Source organism: Cygnus olor, chromosome 1, assembly GCF_009769625.2.
Source record: "Cygnus olor isolate bCygOlo1 chromosome 1, bCygOlo1.pri.v2, whole genome shotgun sequence".
In the NCBI taxonomy this organism is placed as follows: Eukaryota; Metazoa; Chordata; class Aves; order Anseriformes; family Anatidae; genus Cygnus; species Cygnus olor.
In genome coordinates this window covers 13,872,276-13,891,396 of record NC_049169.1, presented here as the reverse complement: position 1 = coordinate 13,891,396, position 19,121 = coordinate 13,872,276, and the positions used below count along the sequence as shown (strand labels likewise).

General features: G+C 38.5%; 1 protein-coding gene and 3 non-coding genes across 5 annotated transcripts in view; all 4 read left to right on the top strand.

The window, feature by feature from the left end:
* The window catches only part of ORC5 (origin recognition complex subunit 5), a 70,332-nt gene that overhangs the window by 10,930 nt on the left and 40,281 nt on the right, over nt 1-19,121 (top strand). For both annotated transcript variants that reach the window (XM_040544578.1, XM_040544580.1), the window contains 8 exons: nt 2,344-2,418; nt 3,537-3,648; nt 4,002-4,132; nt 8,630-8,678; nt 9,152-9,242; nt 11,388-11,440; nt 12,690-12,802; nt 15,815-15,862. In XM_040544578.1, coding sequence (XP_040400512.1) covers nt 2,344-2,418; nt 3,537-3,648; nt 4,002-4,132; nt 8,630-8,678; nt 9,152-9,242; nt 11,388-11,440; nt 12,690-12,802; nt 15,815-15,862 — 672 coding nt within the window. The remainder of the gene's footprint in view (nt 1-2,343; nt 2,419-3,536; nt 3,649-4,001; nt 4,133-8,629; nt 8,679-9,151; nt 9,243-11,387; nt 11,441-12,689; nt 12,803-15,814; nt 15,863-19,121) is intronic.
* Nucleotides 345-426, top strand: TRNAL-AAG. The gene has a single exon. It is a non-coding gene; the product is annotated as a tRNA-Leu (tRNA).
* TRNAG-CCC lies at nt 5,751-5,821 on the top strand. Its single transcript has one exon. It is a non-coding gene; the product is annotated as a tRNA-Gly (tRNA).
* On the top strand, nt 6,760-6,841 carry TRNAL-AAG. Its single transcript has one exon. It is a non-coding gene; the product is annotated as a tRNA-Leu (tRNA).

Sequence of the window (19,121 nt, the reverse complement as noted above, 5' to 3'; positions counted from 1 at the left end):
TATGCTGTAAATATAAACTCAACTTTCTTTCCCGCATAAGTGAAAAGTAAGATCTACTTAGGTTGTGACCTTAAAGCCTGGTGTACAGTAGCTGCACATTACCAGATCTTTATAATCAGTATTTTGTTAATAAAAATATGTAGACTCTATTTTCAAGCAATTCAGGGCAAACCTGGTCAGTAGCACAGAACTGAAGATGATGAAGGGACTGGAGCACCTCTCCTGTGAGGGGGGCTGAGGGAGCTGGGGCTGCTCAGGCTGCAGCAGAGGAGGCTCTGGGGTCCCATCAATGTCCATTGGTGGCTGCAGGGAAGGTGCAGAGTGGAGGGATCTAGACTCAGGGCGGTAGCGTGGCCGAGCGGTCTAAGGCGCTGGATTAAGGCTCCAGTCTCTTCGGGGGCGTGGGTTCGAATCCCACCGCTGCCAGCAGCTCTTTTAGGGAGCAGTCATCTTGAATGCAATCCCGCAGCATCTGCGGGACCACAGGGGGATCGTCAGCATGGGCTCAAAGCTGTGCTAGAGGAAAATGCTCTGGGGGGTGCTGATTGATGCTCGCCTGAACATGAGCTGGCAGTGTGCCTAGGGGCCAAGAAGTTGGCCAGGGGCATCCTGGCTTGTATGAGGAATAGTGTGGCCAGCAGGACCAGGCAGGTGATCGTCACTCTGCTCTAGTGAGGCCGCACCTTGAGTACTGTGCTGAGTTTTGGGCCCCTCAGTACCAGAAGGACATGGAGGCCCTGGAGTGTGTCCAGAGAAGGACTACGAAGCTGGTGAAGGGCCTGGAGCGCAAGTCCTATGAGGAGCAGCTGAGGGAGCTGTGGTTGTCTGGTCTGGAGAAGAGGAGGCTCAGGAGAGACCTTATTGCTCTCTACAACTACCTGAAAGGAAGGTGTGGGGAGCTTGGGGGTCAGCCTCTTCTCACAGGTAACCAGTGACAGGACTAGAGGGAATGGCCTCAAGTTGCACCAGTGGAGGTTCAGATTGTAAATGAGGAGACATTTCTTCTCAGAAAGAGCAGTCAGGCACTGGGACGGGTTGCCCAGGGAGGTGGTGGCGTCATCATCCCAGGGGGTGTTCAAGGAAAGGTTGGACATGGTGCTTAGGGACATGGTTTAGTGGGTGATGGGGGTAGGGGGATGGTTGGACCAGATGATCTTGGAGGACGTCTCCAACCGTAATGATTCTCTGATTCTATCTGAAATTGACTGTAACATGAACCAAACACAAATGTCAATGTAAAACCATATGTTTTATGTAGTTTTAAGTAAATCCCAAGAAGCTTGATCTCAGAGATAATACTCTTTCTTTTTTTTCTGTTTAATACGCTTTTGAAATATCCTTTTCATAATATGTTCCTTGGTTGTCCCCATCAAATTATTTTTCTTACTGTGAACAACAGAAATGATAGATGTCTTAATATTTTGGTGTGGTAAGAGGATAGGCATATAATTTTCTAGGGACCTATAGTTTGCCTTTCAACAGCAGTAATTCAAAAAAAGTAATGGAGTTCAAAATTTAGATTTATATTGTAAGCAGTAAATAGAATACAATGAAATACAAAGAAATGTTTCTCTTACTTTTTCCACTCCTGTCAAGATTCTAAGTGTACTGGGAATAATGTGTTTTTTTGTTTTTTTTTTTTGTCAAAGGATGGACATTAATGTTTTTATGCTCCTGATTTTTCCTGTAGGCTTAAATGTTCAGTTTGGTGTTCCTTGTGTAAACTGTATGCATGCAACATATCTGTTAATATGACACAAAGCTTGCATAAAATACAATAAATTCTGTAAACTTCTGGGCTGCAAACTATGGCAAGAAATGTTTCTCTCAGAATTGAGTTGTGTGAATTACAGGTGGTAGTTAATTGTTTGAAGATATTAAGTTGTACCACTTAATTATTTCTGAGACATTATTTCATAGTGGGGGAAAGACAGCTTTCCTACAGTAGGCAAGTTGATTTAGTGTTATAGTAATAACTTTTAATAGAAGAATAATTTTGGACAAAATTGAAGTTTCAATGGTTGTAAATGGTAGATATTACAGTTTTCTCATTAAGATTCTTGACTGTATTTACTTTTAATCCTTACTGCCATAGAGCATAAGAATGTAGCTTTTCTGAGGATTGTATCTTTTTGTTTTTGTATATCAGAGCTGCTTGGACTTTCTGGAAGCACCTCTGAAGCAATAATCTCTCTGATGTTGCTTATTTATGGTGACTTGCTGCTAAGATAGCTCTCAGAATAGGAAACTCTCTGTGAGATGTGTCTACAGCAGCTAAGAATTTGTTTCAAGTCCACATAAGAATGCTAGTTAACATTATCTATATCATTATTTCGTTAAAAGGTACTGGATCGAGCAGAGCAGCTGAGGGAAATGGAGGCAAACATCTTGCCAGCATTTCTTAGGCTTCAAGAATTGGTAAGTATCTGAGGAAAAAAAATAGCATGTTTTTCCTGCACACTGAAAGTAACTGAACGTGAGATATCTGTCCAGGCTCGCTTACCATGAAATGTAACTCTTTAGGTGAGAAGAAGTTGCTTTTTTTTTTTATTTTTCTGGAAATTAAGCAACTGGCAGTGGTGTCAAAAACAGAAAAACAACAACAACAAAACAAACAACAACAAAAAAAAACCACAGAATTTAAATGTTGACATGTTTTTCTTACATTCTTCCTTTTCTTTAAAATACATTTTTAGTTCTGTTTAATAACATCTTGTTTTAGCACATCTGATCATTTATAGATTTTTTTTTTTTGAGGCTGATGGTCAGATATATAGCTGTATTTTCTAGAATATTTTCAAGAAGAATTTGAAATTTTTCTACGCTTCTGCTGTAATTCCACCACAGTATGTTTCTGCTTTGGAGTTAAATACTGTCTTGTCCTCTCTCACTTCTGAAGTGTGTAGGCTTATGCCTTGGAAGAAGTAAAAATTGTTTGTTCCCTGAAAATACAAGGAAAACAAAACCAGAAGATGGTGGCACTTTGAAATGTCTGAACAACGAAATAGAGGAAATTACTTTTTGTACCTCAGGACTTGTGTGTGGTAGTCAGTAATTTTGTGGTGACACTGATACTACTATTTAGTGGATGAAGACTGATTCACAGCTGTGTTCTTAATCCTGGCAGCTGATGCGTTTTCCAGTCCCTTTTTGTCTGTTCTGCCCATGTTGTGGAGTTTGCTCCCTCTGAAGCAGTAACGTCTGTCTGAGACTTAGATATGCTAAAGCAGCCTCCTCAAGTTCAAAAGCAATCTACGAATAAGCTTGTCAGCTTTCCTCAGTGCTGAGGTTCCAGTGGTTTAAATTCTGGATTCTGGGGCGCTGTAAAACTGTTGTGCAGCTGATGTTGCAGAGGAATGAACGTCGTAGGGGCACATCTCCTGCATCGCTTACTTTCATGCCCAGGAGATGAGAAATTTCACTAGTGATTTGGGGGGAGGGAGGAGGGAGCGCAATAGACATTTTTCTCATTGGTGTTATAACATGCAATGTTTCCTTCTGTTCATGTGTTATACTTTTTATTTCCCTCCTTGTAGACTGACAGAAATGTGACAGTTGTCTTGCTCAGTGAAATAGTATGGGAACTGTTCCGTCCCAATACTGGATGCTTCGAGCCATTCACCTTGTATTTTCCTGATTACAGCATAGGTAATCTAATTCTTTAATTTGCTTTCTGGAGATTAAATAATACTTTGTTTTAAAGAAACATGCAATTTTTTGTCATGTTTACCATTATGCCTTTTACAGAATCTGAAATAAGTAATAACTGCTGGAATGTAGAAATCTGTATTCACACAAAGTCTACAACACTCATCTTTCTTCTCTTGCCAGAACATCTAAAAATAACATTTTGGTTCCATTATACTTTCTAGTTCTTTCCATCAGTGTGATTTTGTTTTTGATGATTTGTTTTCTTAGTGAAAATTATTTTTCCGCTTGTAAAATGTGTTCAGTTTATTAAATTAGTTTTAGATAAGCAAAACTTACTTATGTTTAAACAGGACACCTGCAGAAGATCTTGTGTCAGAATCATCCCCCAGAATATTCTGCGGATTTCTATGCTGCATATATCAATATTTTGCTTGGTGTCTTCTACATGGTCTGTAGGGACCTGAAAGAACTTCAGCATCTGGTGAGATGAGATCCTTTTAAAGTTTTTTTGTTGGTATTCCAGATAAGCTATGAGAAATCTAGTTTTATTGTTGAATATGGACAAAGAGAAAATGTGTTAGCTCAAAATTCAGTTTTCCTAAAGACCCATGACAAAGGTTGCAGTTGTTCTGGTGGCTGTAAAGGGTTTCCTGTGCTACATAGTGTTCTAGTCAGGGAGGCAACAAAAGCTGCACTAAGGAGATACCAGTCTGTATATGATTCATTCAGCTTGGAAATTCTCTTGGTGTGTGGGTTTTTTGTTATTGTTTTGTGGGGTTTTTCTTTTTTCTTTTTTTTTTGCTCAAGCCATTCCACAGTATCAGAGACTGAGAGGACTAGAATAAATGTTTTCCCCTATTGGGATAAGAGGATAAATCTGATAAAACTCTGTATGGCTACTGTAAGTATAGCAGAAGCAATTGTTGCGACTGCAGCAGTTTTTGAAGAGCAGCTCCATTACAGACTCGGTTAGTAGGGTGTTTTTTAGTAACAGTTATGATTTTACTGTTTCAAGGAATGGTAGCTCTCACTGTGCTTTTTTACTCTTCAGATTCTTTTTGTACATCGTTACGTGGATTTGCACTTCGCACACTGCTACCTACTTGCTTTTTCAGCAAGTGTAATACCTAATAGACTCTTGCATTTTTTTTCCTGGACTATTCAGTAGAACAGCAGACAGCTGCTTTCAATATGTGAAGGAATAACTTCAAGTAAATGGTTTTAGATGACCATTACATGTCCAACCACAAGCTTTATGGTTTCCTATGCTTATTAAATGTAACTTGCCACACAGTGTTCTTTATACTTCAACATTATGGGAAATTTAACTTGAAATTTGAAACAATTTCCTATATTATTTAGCAGCGTAAAATTTCCCCTTGATTTGCTTCCTACAGAGGATTTCAAGGTACCCAAGCTGCTGAGTCAGAGCAGCAACAAGCCAGAGCTGTTACACAATTTTAGAGGAACTTAGCATATTAATTTGAATAAAGGTCTAGAGAAGTTAGGATTAGCAGGAATATTTTCATCATTGTTCTCTTGGAATTAAAAATAGGTAAGTCAAATGGTCTTGCAAAACAGTAATGCCTGAGGGAACAAAATTACGTTGAAGATATTTGGTAAAAGTTGTTTTAGCCAGATATCAGTTGAAGAAAGTGATAGCAAACAAACAGTTAAAAAAAAAAAAAATTAAACACACACTTTGGTGACCTTTGTGTAGGAAAAGTTGAATAGCAATGCCAGGTATTAGCTCAGGTGATTGTTTAAATAAATTTAAGTACGACGTACTTATATAATTATAATACACAGGACTTATATAATTACGTTATAAGTGCATAATTATATAAGTACAATGAAATTTTTCTCATGGGGAGAACGTGATGAAATTTTTAATCACTGCCAACTGTACAGTTTCATGACCAATGAACAAGTTGTGCCAATGAGTTGATCTGAACGTTCTGCCTGCATTTCCAACAGGAAAACATGTCTAAACTTCAGCTGAACTTATGTATCAAGTACAAAGGCTTTATAATTAGGTGAGATTAGCTTCTGTTTGTCTCTCGTTGAGCCCAGACACAGCTCTGGCAAGGCCAGCAGCAGCGCCGCTGGTGTAGTGGTATCATGCAAGACTCCCATTCTTGCGACCCGGGTTCAATTCCCAGGCGGCGCAGGAAGCTTTTTCCCTTGAGGAGTAGCAGCATGGATTCACCAAGGGGAAGTCTAATTGTCATATTGTTTTCCCAGGCTTCAGTAAGGCCTTTTATACTGTCCCCCATGAGACCCTCATAGACAAGCTGTGGGATGTATTGCCTGGATGAGCAGACAGTGAGGTGGATCAAAAAACGGCGGAGTGGCCGGGTACAGAGCGTGGGGAATAGGTGGTGCAAAGTCTTGTTGGAGGCACCCAGGCATCAATACAGGGTCCAGCCCTGTTTTACATCTTCATTAATGGTCAAGATGATGGGGCAGAGGTTGCTGTCAGCAAGCTTGCAGATGACACAAAGTTGGGAGGACTGGCCGATTTCACCAGAGGGTTGTGCTGCAGAGGGACCTGGATAGGCTGGAGAAATGCACTGGCAGGAACCTCATAAAGTTCAGCAAGGAGAAGTGCAGAGTCTTGCACCTGTGAAGGAACAACCCCATGCACCAGTACATGCTGGGGGCCGCCCAGCTGGAAAACAGGTCTGTAGAAAAGGAGATGGAGGTCCTGGTAGACACCGAGCTGAACAAGAGTCAGCAATGTCATTGCTGCTCTGAAGGCAAAGAGTATCCTGGGCTGCATTAGGCAAAGTATTGGTAGTGGGTTGAGAAGGGTGATCCTTTCCCTCTACTCAGTGTTGGTGAGGTCTCACCTGAGGTGCTGTGTCTAGTTCTGGGCCCCCCCAGAGAGACGTGAAGCTACTGGAGAGAAGCCTAACCAAGGGCAATGAAGATGATGAAGGGACTGGAGCACCTCTCCTGTGAGGGGGGCTGAGGGAGCTGGGGCTGCTCAGCCTACAGCAGAGGAGCTGTCCGTCAGGACAGCTGTCCATCAGAGGAGCAGGGTGTCATCAATGTCCATTAGTGGATGCAGGGAAGGTGCAGAGTTGAGGGAGTCAGGTTCAGGGCGGTAGCGTGGCCGAGCGGTCTAAGGCGCTGGATTAAGGCTCCAGTCTCTTCGGGGGCGTGGGTTCGAATCCCACCGCTGCCAGCAGCTCTTTTAGGGAGCAGTCATCTTGAATGCAATCCCGCAGCATCTGCAGGACCACTGGGAGATCAGGCCCGGTCAGCATGGGCTCAAAGCTGTGCAGTTGAAAAGGCTCTGGGGGGTGCTGATTGATACTCACCTGAACGTGAGCCAAGAACGGGTAGCCAACACCTCGAGTCCTGTGTTTAGCTTTGGGCCCCTCACTACAAGGAGGACATCAAGGTGCTGGAGCGTGTCCAGAGAAGGGCTATGAAGCTGGTGAGGGGTCTGGAGCACAAGCAGCTGAGGGCACTGGGGTTGTTGTGTCTGGAGCAGAGGAGGCTCAGGGCAGACCTCATTGCTCTTTGCAACTACCTGAAAGGAAGGTGTGGGGAGCCGGGGGTCGGCCTCTTCTCACAGATAGTGACAGGACTAGAGTGAATGGCCTCAAGTTGCACCAGGGGAGGTTCAGGTTGGGAATGAGGAGACGTTTCTTCTCAGAAGGAGCAGTCAGGCATTGGGACAGGTTGCCCAGGGAGGTGGTGGAGTCACCGTCCTTGGGGGCGTTCAAGGAAAGGTTGGACGTGGTGCTTAGGGACATGGTTTAGTGGGTGATGATTATTTTCAGTGCCAGGACAAGAGGCAGTTGGCACAAACTGGAACGCAGGAGGTGCTGCCTGAACGCCAGGCAGGACTTCTTCATTGTGCAGGTAACTGAGCACTGGCACCGGCTGCCCACAGAGGCTGTGGGGTCTCCTCCTTGGAGACCTTCAGAAGCCACCTGGTCATAGTCCTGGGCAGCCTGCTCTGGGTCTCCCAGCTTGGGCAGGGGTTGGAGCAGCTGGCCTCCAGAGGGCCCTGCCAGCCTCAGCTGCTCTGGTATTCTGTAGACATACACTTGAGTTGCTCTGCTTATCAGAATAATTTCTTTGCTTCAGGTGCACTGTTCATGTGTAATACTAAAGTTATGAAAAGATTTGTGTAATTGGACCCTAAATTCTTTTTGTGCATGACAAGTGTTTTCTGCAGAGCACAATGGTAGGCAAATGCAAGTATCTTAGGAATGACTCCGTAGTGCCTAATACAAACCTTAAGTGTGTGTGTTGTTATGCATGATTAATAGTACGTTAAGAAATTAGATTAAATTTATCTGTGGAAGTTACTGTCTTGAGTCTTCTCTATGATACCGCAGAGATTTAATAAGATGCGGTAGGACAAAAGGAGAATGAATCGTGAGGATTGTTATTTTACAGTATTCTGTGTATTATTTACTTAACTGTTAAAGAAAAGATCTAGATTAAATCATTGTCAAAGATCCCGCAATCTTGTTTTAAGCAAAAAGAGTTGGTTTGAATATGGAATGTGTTAGGGTTTTTATATATCATTCCTTTTTGTTTCTTTTAAGTACATGTTGCTTATTTCTGAACATGCTGAACTGCATCTGAACTACTGTAATCTGAAAAAGGGTGGTTGAAGGAAGTGTTTAAAAAAAAAACAAACACAAAACTGCTTTTTATTCCATTTATGTTTAATTGTTATTTAAAAAAAAAAAATATAGCCCTTGGGGACAGTAAACAGATTTTGCTGCCGTCCAAGCTGAGTAACCTAGGATAGATTACTTCTGTTTATATTTAACCTACAGGAATGTTGTGACATTTAGGAGTAGAATGTTTGGAATTAAAATATTGTAATTATTGACTGAAAAAAATTCATCAGTTTTGTAAACCAGTGAATTATGCTGTGTGCTTATTCTTGTAGCTAGATCAAATGTATAGTACTGTCTTAATGTGTTGTACTTTGTATTTTCTGTAGGCAGCACTAAATTTTTCAAAATACTGTGAACCAGTGGTCAGAGGAGAAGGTAAGCTGCTGTCCTTAATTTGAGCAGTTGTATAGAAGTGCAGATGCCCTCCTGTTGGCTTAGTGAAGGACTGCTTTGATCCTCGTTTTGTTCACTTGTTCTGGTTACAACAGCGCTTCTGCCAGTTGCACCCAGTAGACAGCATTTGCAGTAGAAAGCAGGTGAAAGTTTTTGGTGTGGTGTTTTAAGGAAACAAGAAGGGAGTACTGTGAAAACTTGCTTCTCCCCGTAAAATTTCTCCTCACTCAAGCACCAGTACTTCCGCAGAGTAGTGAGAAGTCATTTCTTTGTCCAGGCTAAGAGGTGAAAATGAGAGCAGAAGGTCTATCAAACTGTCCCAGGGTATCTCAGAATAACCACAGAGAACCAGCAGTTTGTGCATGCAAATGCATGATGCTATCGCATAATTGTAATACAGCATTTTTGAGTCAGGGTGTTAGACATTTAACAGAGTTGATTTTTGCTTGGTGCAGCAAACGAACGTGATACCCGCAAACTCTGGAAAAATATTGAACCTCATTTGAAGAAGGCAATGCAGACAGTTTACCTCCGGGAAATATCCAGGTAACTTTCTGCGGTTTCTCTTGTTGTTTTTGATTTTAGCAAGATCCCTCCCTAAATATTTACTATGTCTCAATTATGTTTCATGGGTAGTGTTTCTTTTGCTCTTTAACATTCATTTCTTTTTTGGCACATAATGTTATAAATAAGATCTCTCAGGAGGAAGCTTTTAAGTAAAACAGTATTTGTAGCATATAAAATACATAGTAAATAAACAAGTAGAAAAGGGGTTGTGGGTGTTTTATTTTCACTGATGATAATGGAAACAGATCAGTTTTATCATGGGTGGAGAGCTGTCAAGCATGGGAATCCATCACCAGAAATTACAGTCACAATTACTGGTATTTATCTGTAACACTGGTGTTTTTTAGCTTTGTGTACTAATCAGGTTTGTATGATTGCTGTGCTTTCAGACCCTTGTTTTTTTTTGTCCAAGGGCAAAATGCTCCTTCTATGGAATTATCACTTTTGACAGCATTAAAAGTCAGAGTACTGCTAATGGGCTGAACTTCTGTTGGCGCTGGATTCCTTTGTTTACTTTTTAATTTGCCAGAGTGCTAGGAAAAGGATGGCGCTGTTCATTTTTAAATGACAGCTGTTAGCTCAGACTTAATAGCTTCTCTGTGCTTCAGATTTGTGATTCTGATGTTATACCGTGCAAGTAGAGAAATTCAGTAGTGCTTGACTTCTTTATACCGATACAAACATTGACTTCTTTATACCGATACAAACATAATTTCTTCATGTCGCTGAGGCCGTGGAGTATTCTGGTAACTGAACCTGGATGAGTAGTAGAAGGCTTTGCTAAATGTCCTGGAAAAGTGATCGTTCCTTCAAAAAGAGAATTGATTTTCCTCCACATGAGCTAGACTTAGCTGCACAATGAGGCATTATTCTGTTTGCCTCAAATGTGTATTTGTACTCAATATTGGTGTTTGTTATACAGTCAACTCAGGATCTTCCCATCTTTTTATATTCTGTGATTGCCTAATCTAATGATAGTGTAATATAATGCTAAGATGTAGCTTATGAATTGCTTCCAAATAACTAGTTTTCCCTCTACTGTTTTCTTTGATTATTTTTGAGTTTTACCATTTTTTTTATTGTAGCTTTCAGCTTTTTTGCATAATAGTTCTAGGATTTACTTCTGTGTATCTGTAAATGCTTGAGGAATTAAAATAACCATATTAATTTGTCTGGCCACGGAACTATAATTACTCTGGGGGTTTCTTCTAGTTTTAAGTTATGGAAGTATAACTGTTGTAGCTTCTTTTCTGCCTGAACCAAGATGAAAACGAAACTTTTTTCTACCTATGAGGTAGACAGTGGATGAAATACTGGGTTAATAATTTGATTGAACATTCATTCAATTTGGGTGTTACATCAGCTCTCATTAAACTGTTTTCATAAGTTTTATGGTTTATGGATGGTAAACCTGAGTATGTGATAAGTAAATCAGAGACAGGATTTCAGCTGAGGGACTGTTCATGAAGATCTTTAAAAATCAGTGGTGCTTTAAAAGAAAGTGTTTGTAGTAAACTAAGTGATAATCTAAAATCATGACATTTCTAATGATGTTGTTCTTTAGGGGAAGTTTTAGAGTGAAAATCTTTGCTATTTAGCAAAACACCAAACTACTTATAGTTCCTTTTCACTGACAAAATATTCATCTTGATTTCACCAAAGCTATTCAGTGAAGAATAAATATTGCTTTTGTTTTTACGTAGACTTCAAAATTCCATTATGAAGTAATTGCAGTATTGTTCTCATTAGGATAAACACAGTTAATACAAAAAAAAATCAAAATTATCAGCATTTTTACTTTTATTCAATTCTGCTTTGTTTTGAAATTTGAAATGTTATTGGTAGTTGGATGTGGTAGTTGGATGGAAATGAATTGATAATTAGCTTGTACTCAGTTTTAGTTTTATGCCTTAATATAGCATTATTTTCTGTATTTTTCATTATTGAAACATGCAACATGGTGAGACTTGATATTTTTAATTATTCTCTTACTATATCCTAGTCAGAGTCATGAAGTTAAAACACCTGTTTGCTATATGTTTATTTCATAAAACCCACCCAAAGGAGGGTTTTACATGGGAGTAACAAATACTTCTTTATATACTTCCACTATCTGTCTTTTAGCTCACAGTGGGAACGCTTACAGCACGATGAAGGAGAAGCCGGGCAGTTGAAAGGTAACTTACAACTAACCACATACAGTAACTCTGCAGAGGCTTGTAATGTAAAATGTATACTGCTACTTGTATACTGCTACTATTGATTTGGTAACTGTTACCTGATAATATGTGAAAGGAATTAATGTGGACAAGGATACCTACTATTCAGTTACAGTTCAGGGATATTATGTTTTGGTTTTTTTGAGAAGTTCAAGAGTGTGAATTAAAGCTAAAACTGCTTTCCTTTTGTGACTACCTGAAAGGAAATTATTACTAGCTATTACGTAGGGTGCTTCTCATCACACTGAGGGCTCTGAATCTTAACTTTTAAACATCTTTAATTCCTTGATCTTTATTTGCTGATGTTTGTGGATTAAAGCGTAGAGGTACTAGCACTTTACAGAACAAGAAACAATTGAAGTGAAAACTTGTAAGAGAAGAGGGCATGAGAGAGATCCTTTAGTTGTTTCCATAGTTAGACAACTCATGAAGTAATGTGTTTTGATCATCCTGCATGAGCTGGGTGAAAGAAACAACTATGGTGATAAGGGTGGGATAGGTAAAGGAAAAATTACAAAGTGAATTAAAACAAGGGAAGGGCAGTAGACTGTATAGTACTGTGCTTGTAACACATGAGATTTTTATATTAGTGAAATATAGATGTAGCACGCTAGTTCAGCTGGATCAAGTTTGAAACTGTAAGAACATTTTCCTTTTTGTAGGAAATGAAACAGTGGCTAGAAACTGTAGGATGCTGAACTGTTGCTTAGAAATGCAGCATTGGTTTGTTCTCCATCATGAAAGCTGGGGTCCTTGCTGAGCTGTGTCTGGCAGTCTGGAACAGTCTTGGAGAAAGGCTTTGCAATTGTATTTAAATATGTCTATTCATCTGCCCTGCTCGCTGTTAAAGTTAGCTTAAATGAAAGTATCCTAGAGATTTTTTTAGGGAGATGGCACTTCAGTGGTTTTTGAATTGCTGATCCTTAGATACAGCTTCTGGGAAAGGTCCATAAGGAGTTAAGGATGTGCATTGTGTTTAGCTTCATGCCACCACTCCTTGCCCTTCACTGACTTTCATCTCTGTTAACAAGTTTGTCCGAAGAAGCTGTACTCATGAGTATGAGTACTCATACAGGAGTAGAGCTGGAGGGAAGGAAGAGAACGTAGAGTCTGCGTTATTGAAACAGGAGAATACAAACCAGTATAATTTGAAGTCTGTAGAGGTTTATGCGTGGCTAAAACTTGCTCTTGATTGTTTATTTTGTAGGACTTTCTGCACATGCCCATGTGGAACTTCCTTATTACTCCAAATTTCTTCTAATCGCTGCTTACCTTGCCTCCTACAATCCTGTTAGGACAGATAAGAGGTTCTTTCTTAAGGTAATGGATTTTTTTTCAGTGCTGTATATTGGATTCCTTCGTAGGGGTTCTCCTGGTTTAAAATTCTTTAACTGTTCATTTTGAGCTATCTTTCTGTGTGTGGTCCATCAAAAGTTTTTTGGTGGATCACATCATTGTTGGTAACAATCACTTAGTCACTAATAACGCTTTAAGGACAAGCTTCCTCTTTATCGCAAAGCATGTGTAACACCGACACAGCACAAGTGTTGTGCGGTGTGTTTGTAAGTTGATACAGCTCATGGGCCAAACCTCATTTTCTGTTAATAATAAATTTAAAAAATTATAATTTGACAAAATACAGGCAGGAAGATGTATCTCAGAAAAGCGAGCAGTTGTTTTTTTATGCATTTTTACCAACTGCAAGGTTTTTGGCATTATTACAGTATATATCAATACATGTCTAAATATAAATACAAGGTATTCATGGCAAATGGGGTGAGTGAATAAAATAAAAATTTTTTTAAGGATATGCTTTTTTTCTCTCTTGAAGAAAACTTGTAAATACATGTTTTGAAGTTTACTGCAGTTCCTAGTGATGGTATACTAATATATTATTAGTTTAAATAAATTTCATGTTTCTGGTCTGATCGTATGGTGAAAGCTGTAGGTGTTTCACATTTCTGTCCGGTCCTTTCTTTAGAAGGGTGGAGGATTACTTGTAATAGGTGCTGACTGACAAATTTTCTTTATGGGAAACTTTTGTTCTTCTTACCAAGAAACTGCTTGGTAAGAAGAACAAGAAATTTCTTTGCTAAACAAATGGTTTTGGCCAGATTTTTCCGCATCAGTCTTGGAACTCAAACAGGAAAGCCTACAAGTTAAGTTAGGCATGTTATCAAAAGTGCTACATCTTGCTTACTTGTGTTCACTGAACAACATTCTCAATTTGTTTCCCATCTCCTTTTTTTAGCATCTCTGAAGTTGGTTTCCACTCTTGCAAATGAACTCTCCTGAACTTATGTACATTTGTGTACAGCAAATGCAACATGAACTTCTAAAGTTTTTGAAGTGGGGACTGTGTAGGCATTTCAATCACTGATATTAAGTATTTTTCCCAAGAATTGGTAAAACAGGAGAAGTGACCGTTCCTGCCACATGTATCGTCTGATAGCAATTAGCACTTCATCAGGTGCTGAGGCAAAGTTCAGAAATAGTTGCATCTCAAAGTGCAACAAATAACACTTCAGGGGAAGTCTTCAAGTTGAGTGTTCTTGAGTCATGCAGGCTGTGAAAATAGAATAGGGTTTTGTGTCAGGGCTGTAATGAGATTGCAAGTAGATTACAGAAACATATCTTCTGGAGTAGTTAATTAAGGACTGCCAGAAAGCAAAAGGGATGCAAACAAAAGGATGGTCATTGAGCTGCTAACCTGCTCTGCTTGTATAGGTGCTAGGGTATACAACAGCTAAAGACAGACTTATGATTTGTTGCGGTCTGGAATAATAACAGCCTGATAAAGCAATGAAGTAGTAATTGGCAGTGATGGCATTAGTATTGTGAAGATTCAAAAGCTGTATGCAGATTAAATGAAAAGTAACTTGTTTTTAAAATATCCTTTAAACCAAAAAAAAAAAAAAGCAATCTGTACAGATTATTTTATCGATTTAATAGAAAACAGGACTAAAAATTAACTGAAAATCAGCTCTGAGTTTCATGTTTTCTTGTGCTTGCACAGAAACAGGGTATCTGCTCAGTTGGTTTGAAACACCTGTGGTATAATTTAAGTGCACCATATGGAGATCCCAGCATAACCTTTAAAATGAATGAATAGTATGATGTGATCCATCACTAGCATGCCATGTAACCTCAGGCTTGATCACTTTTCTCTCTGACATCTCTCTGTGATCACAGCAGCCCTTTTCAAAGGCGTGATAAAAATTACTCTTTTTTTATAAGCAAAATGTGATACGTATTAGCTGGATGAGCCAATATTTTTTTCTTGACATGAATGAGTGCTGAGGTCTCTAAATACGAAGTACGAGATTTTAAACACTAAAATGGAAAAAAAAAAAAAAAAAAGGTTTTGGAGACATCTTTTTCCTGATTCATTGGGTATTCTAATAAGATACACTTATTAATAATTATCAAGGTAATAAATAAGACTAGTAGATAAACTTCTCAGGTGATATTTGGGAAATAGTGCTTAAATATGTTAAAGAATACTATAACTGCAAGTCTCCACTAACTTTACAGCGTTTATCCATGTCATCCTTTATTGCCCTGTTTCTCTAATTTTTTTACCCATCCGTTTATAACATCTTGTTTACTATATTTGTCCTCATTTTGCTCTCACATTTCATCCAAGAATACTTCGTATTATCTTTGTGCAGTCTTTCCTTTAAGGATGCTCCTTTTGAATTATGTTTATGTTTTCTGATTCTTTTTTCCCCTCTGTTATGTTTTCTGTTTGTCCTTTTGCTTCTCCGCCTTGAACTCTCTTTGTATTGTATCAATTTACTTCCTGGTTGTCATTCTGCTAGCTTGCATGCCATCTGAATTCTAAAATGGAGGAAATAAAAGATGAAAATTCAAATGAATGTATTTTAAAAATGAAGTGGCCAATGAAAAGGCCATCATTTAAACTTTCTTTGAAAGAGAAAAATGAAAAATTTGCCTTTTCATGAGATGATTAACGGCTGGAGGAGGGAGGTTGCATATAAAGTAACATTAAAAACAAATTTTCACTTCCCCTTCTCACCAGTCCTAGGTTAGATCAGAAAAAAAATGCATTTCACCAACAGACATTAGTGTGTTTTTGTACCACCTGGGGACATGATGAAGCAAATTGTAAGGCAAGTGTGTTTTTTTTTTTTTAGGGCTTCTGGTGAGAAGGATTACTAAGTAACACGAGAGGTGTAATACAGAAGCTGAACCAGACTAGCATGCTACCATATGCAGTGCACAATTTTTTGTTTACTCTTTTGATTCTGTCATGGCTGTAGAAGAAGCAGAAAATAATCTGCATATCATATTTGCTTTTTTTTTTTACAGCATCATGGGAAAATTAAGAAGACCAACTTTATGAAGAAACACGAAAAGGTATATATCTTATCTATCTATGCTGAGCTTGGGAACAAAGATTTTCTTCCTGCTGTACTGCTGCTTTTATATTTTGCTTTACCTCATACCCTTTACTGTAGGAACAAACGTTGCATAACATAACTTAGAGGTGCATTTGTTTTATATGATATAAATTTCTGTACAATGCACACGCTTTTATTTCATTGGAATCTACTGGACCATAAATTTGTCCTCCATAGTTTAGTGTGTAACTAAATGTTCTCAATAAAGCTATTTAGAGGGCATTATATGTGGAGGAGCCAGGTATCAGAATTGCTCTTGAGGATATTAGAGTAATTGATGATTAGCAGTTTTGAAAATCAAGTCACTTTAATTCCTAGTGATGCAGTAAGATAGAAGGGCTTAAATCTGTGTGTTGAGCCTTGGGGACTTTGCACTCCTGTCTGTTGTTTAGGTAGAAAGAATCAAATGACCAAAAAAGTCATTATCCCTTCAGACTATTAACTAAACTTTTCTTGTAGTTAATTACTGTACTTAAATCAATGATGTTTAGTTATTTAGTTAAGCTGCACCAGTCTTTACTGAGAGAGCCATGATGTACTAGGAAAGCAAGTACCCGTATGTGTATTTGTAAGTGTAATATAAAAAAGTCAAACTTGAACACTTAAAACATGTTTTTAGACAAATCCCCAAATCAAGAGCAGTGCAGACAGCACTAAATCGGTGCGGAAGCTATCATTACATCCTTTTCTTCTCTATGCTATGTGGAGTTTGGGTGAAAAATTTCAAACCTTCTTAGCTTAATAATCCCATGTTTCTGAAGCTGCCTGTAGCCTCTTCCTGCCCCTGTGGGAGACCAGAGTCCTTGGCTATCCAAAGGCTTTTTATTTATTTTTACGTTTTCCCATTTCTGTAGGGGTGCAATTTATACATGTGAAAGCATCAGTTGAAATAAAATTAAACCATGTGTTGCACCTCTGTGTAGATAGTTATGTATATTTAAGAATTCTTAAGTCTTTGAATACATATCTTGCACATGTAGACCTCGTGTCTTTTCTCTGGCACGTTGACTCCAGAGGACTTTTAGAGCGTTTAATTAGTTTAAGGACTATTATCTTCTTGAAATACAACCACATCTTAATTAGTTGATAAATCACTTTCAGGAGAGGGGTAGGAGGAATAATTACTGTATCTTAGACCAAGATGTTCTTCCTGCAGCCTCTGCAGGGAAAGTGTTTTTTTATTCTCTCTCAGCAACAGGATTTCCTACTTGGATGCTGAGATGGTAACAACTAGGGAGATGGAGACAGCTAGGAATTCAAAAGAAAGGGGAAAATAGAGTTTTAGTGAAGGAATACTGAGGTCATGATCGCTGTAACTGTACCGTAGAGCTTGTTCTCTTGTGTATTTGTTTATTAAATGCACCTTAACTGTACTGTAGAGCTTGTTCTCTTGTATAATTGTTTAAATGCACTTGTATCTGAATTTACTTCTTAGCGCTCAGAAGCGCTTGCATTAATGATGAATTGTTTTTCATTTTATTAATGTTCCTGCAGCATCAGAATATGCAGACACAGTCTGTGCCCTGTAGTCTATTTACATTCTCATGTAAACCTGAGGAAAGAAAGGTAAATGAGGGTAACTGACAGGATCATATAGTTATATAAACAAAAGTAAGTCAAAAAGATCAGATAGATTTCAAAGATGGCAGATGATCTAATTCTTGCACCTCTTGTATTAAAAATTATTATTACTTTGAAGAGAATTATAACTTTATAATCCCAGTAAATCAAATATACTTAGCAGAAAATATCTGTTGAGTTGACTTTGTTACATTAAACTTAATTAAACTGCATTAATGTGCAAGAAACAGGAATATGTCGTAGGGATTAACCAACAGGACAGAGCTTGGTGGCATTTCAAGAGGACTTCAAGAGCACTGGTTCTGTTTGTGTCTTTGTAGTTGACAGGTAAGGACCCTTTCACCATAACAGTTGATGGTAGAAAATGTAACTAGGTCAGAGGACAGTCTGGTTTTGAAAAATTTTGAGACATTGTACCTGTGATAGCGGAGAACAGGATTGCAGGTCCCACAGGGATCTTCTAGACCTATGTTCCTTTTACTGTCCTCTAACTTTATAAATGTTGCATGGAGACACAGTCACACAGATGTGTAATCTTGTATATTTTGGTACTGTGACTTTACAGTGAAGGAAATTGAAATGCATGAATAAAGAATTACAGATGCAGTGCTACAAGTAAATGCTCATTTGCTTGTATCTGTCACACCAGCTGTGTGTGTGCTTACAAACTTTTGCTCAGATAAACTTGTCGAAAGTCAGATTTACAGATTAAATTCACCTAACCCCAAGTGGGTGCTGCACCTAAGCTATCCCTCCATAGACAGTGCAGGGCTAGTCGATGTGGGCAGTGGAGTGTAGGTGTGATTCATCTCATGCTAAAGTGGGTTCTATGTTCAGTCAGATGAATGGCACCATAAACTATATTGATTAGATTTCTACTGGTTATAGTAGGAGCTTAGGAAACTAGTCTGGCTGTACATATGTACTTGTCAGGAACCTAACATTAAATGAAATAAATCCTTCATTAAAAGTTTAGGTACAGCCAGACTGAAAATCTTTCTTGATTCTTAACTCTTTGTTCAGTCTAGAGGCTGTACTTTCTGATTAGAAAAAGTAAATCTTGTGAATTCCCCACGAGGGGAAAAAATACCTTTCCCTTGTTGCAGATAACAGCAGATTTTTACTTTATTTTTTTCGATGGCTGGTATGTAACAATGTTTTTCCAGTTTAGTGACAGGTGAGAGATCTTCCTGTTGAAGCTACTTCCGCAGGACTATGCTTTTACAGATGTCAGTCTGGCAGATCAGATGTATTGGTGTTTTTTCTGTTGTCAAAGAATTTGTTGTGCATCTACCTTAACTTTAAACTAGAATTTGTTTTTTTTATCAGAATTTCTGGCTTATAACCTAAGATACTTGTATAACACTTGTATTTTACTTATATAATATATAAAATCATATATAATTCAGAAGTACTTCCTGAAGAAAAGTGAGAAGTATAGTTCCATTTTTAAGTACATGATAAAAAGGTAGAAAATCCAGCCAATTGAGGTTAAGGACTTTCACCTTTCTGAGCAGGCAATTTAGTTTGGGTTAAGCTTTTACTTTTTAGGGAATGCTTTTGATTCTCATTCTTGTTCATTATATTTTGGAATATGAATATGTGGCTTGGAGTTGTAGATCTGTGAAAGGCTT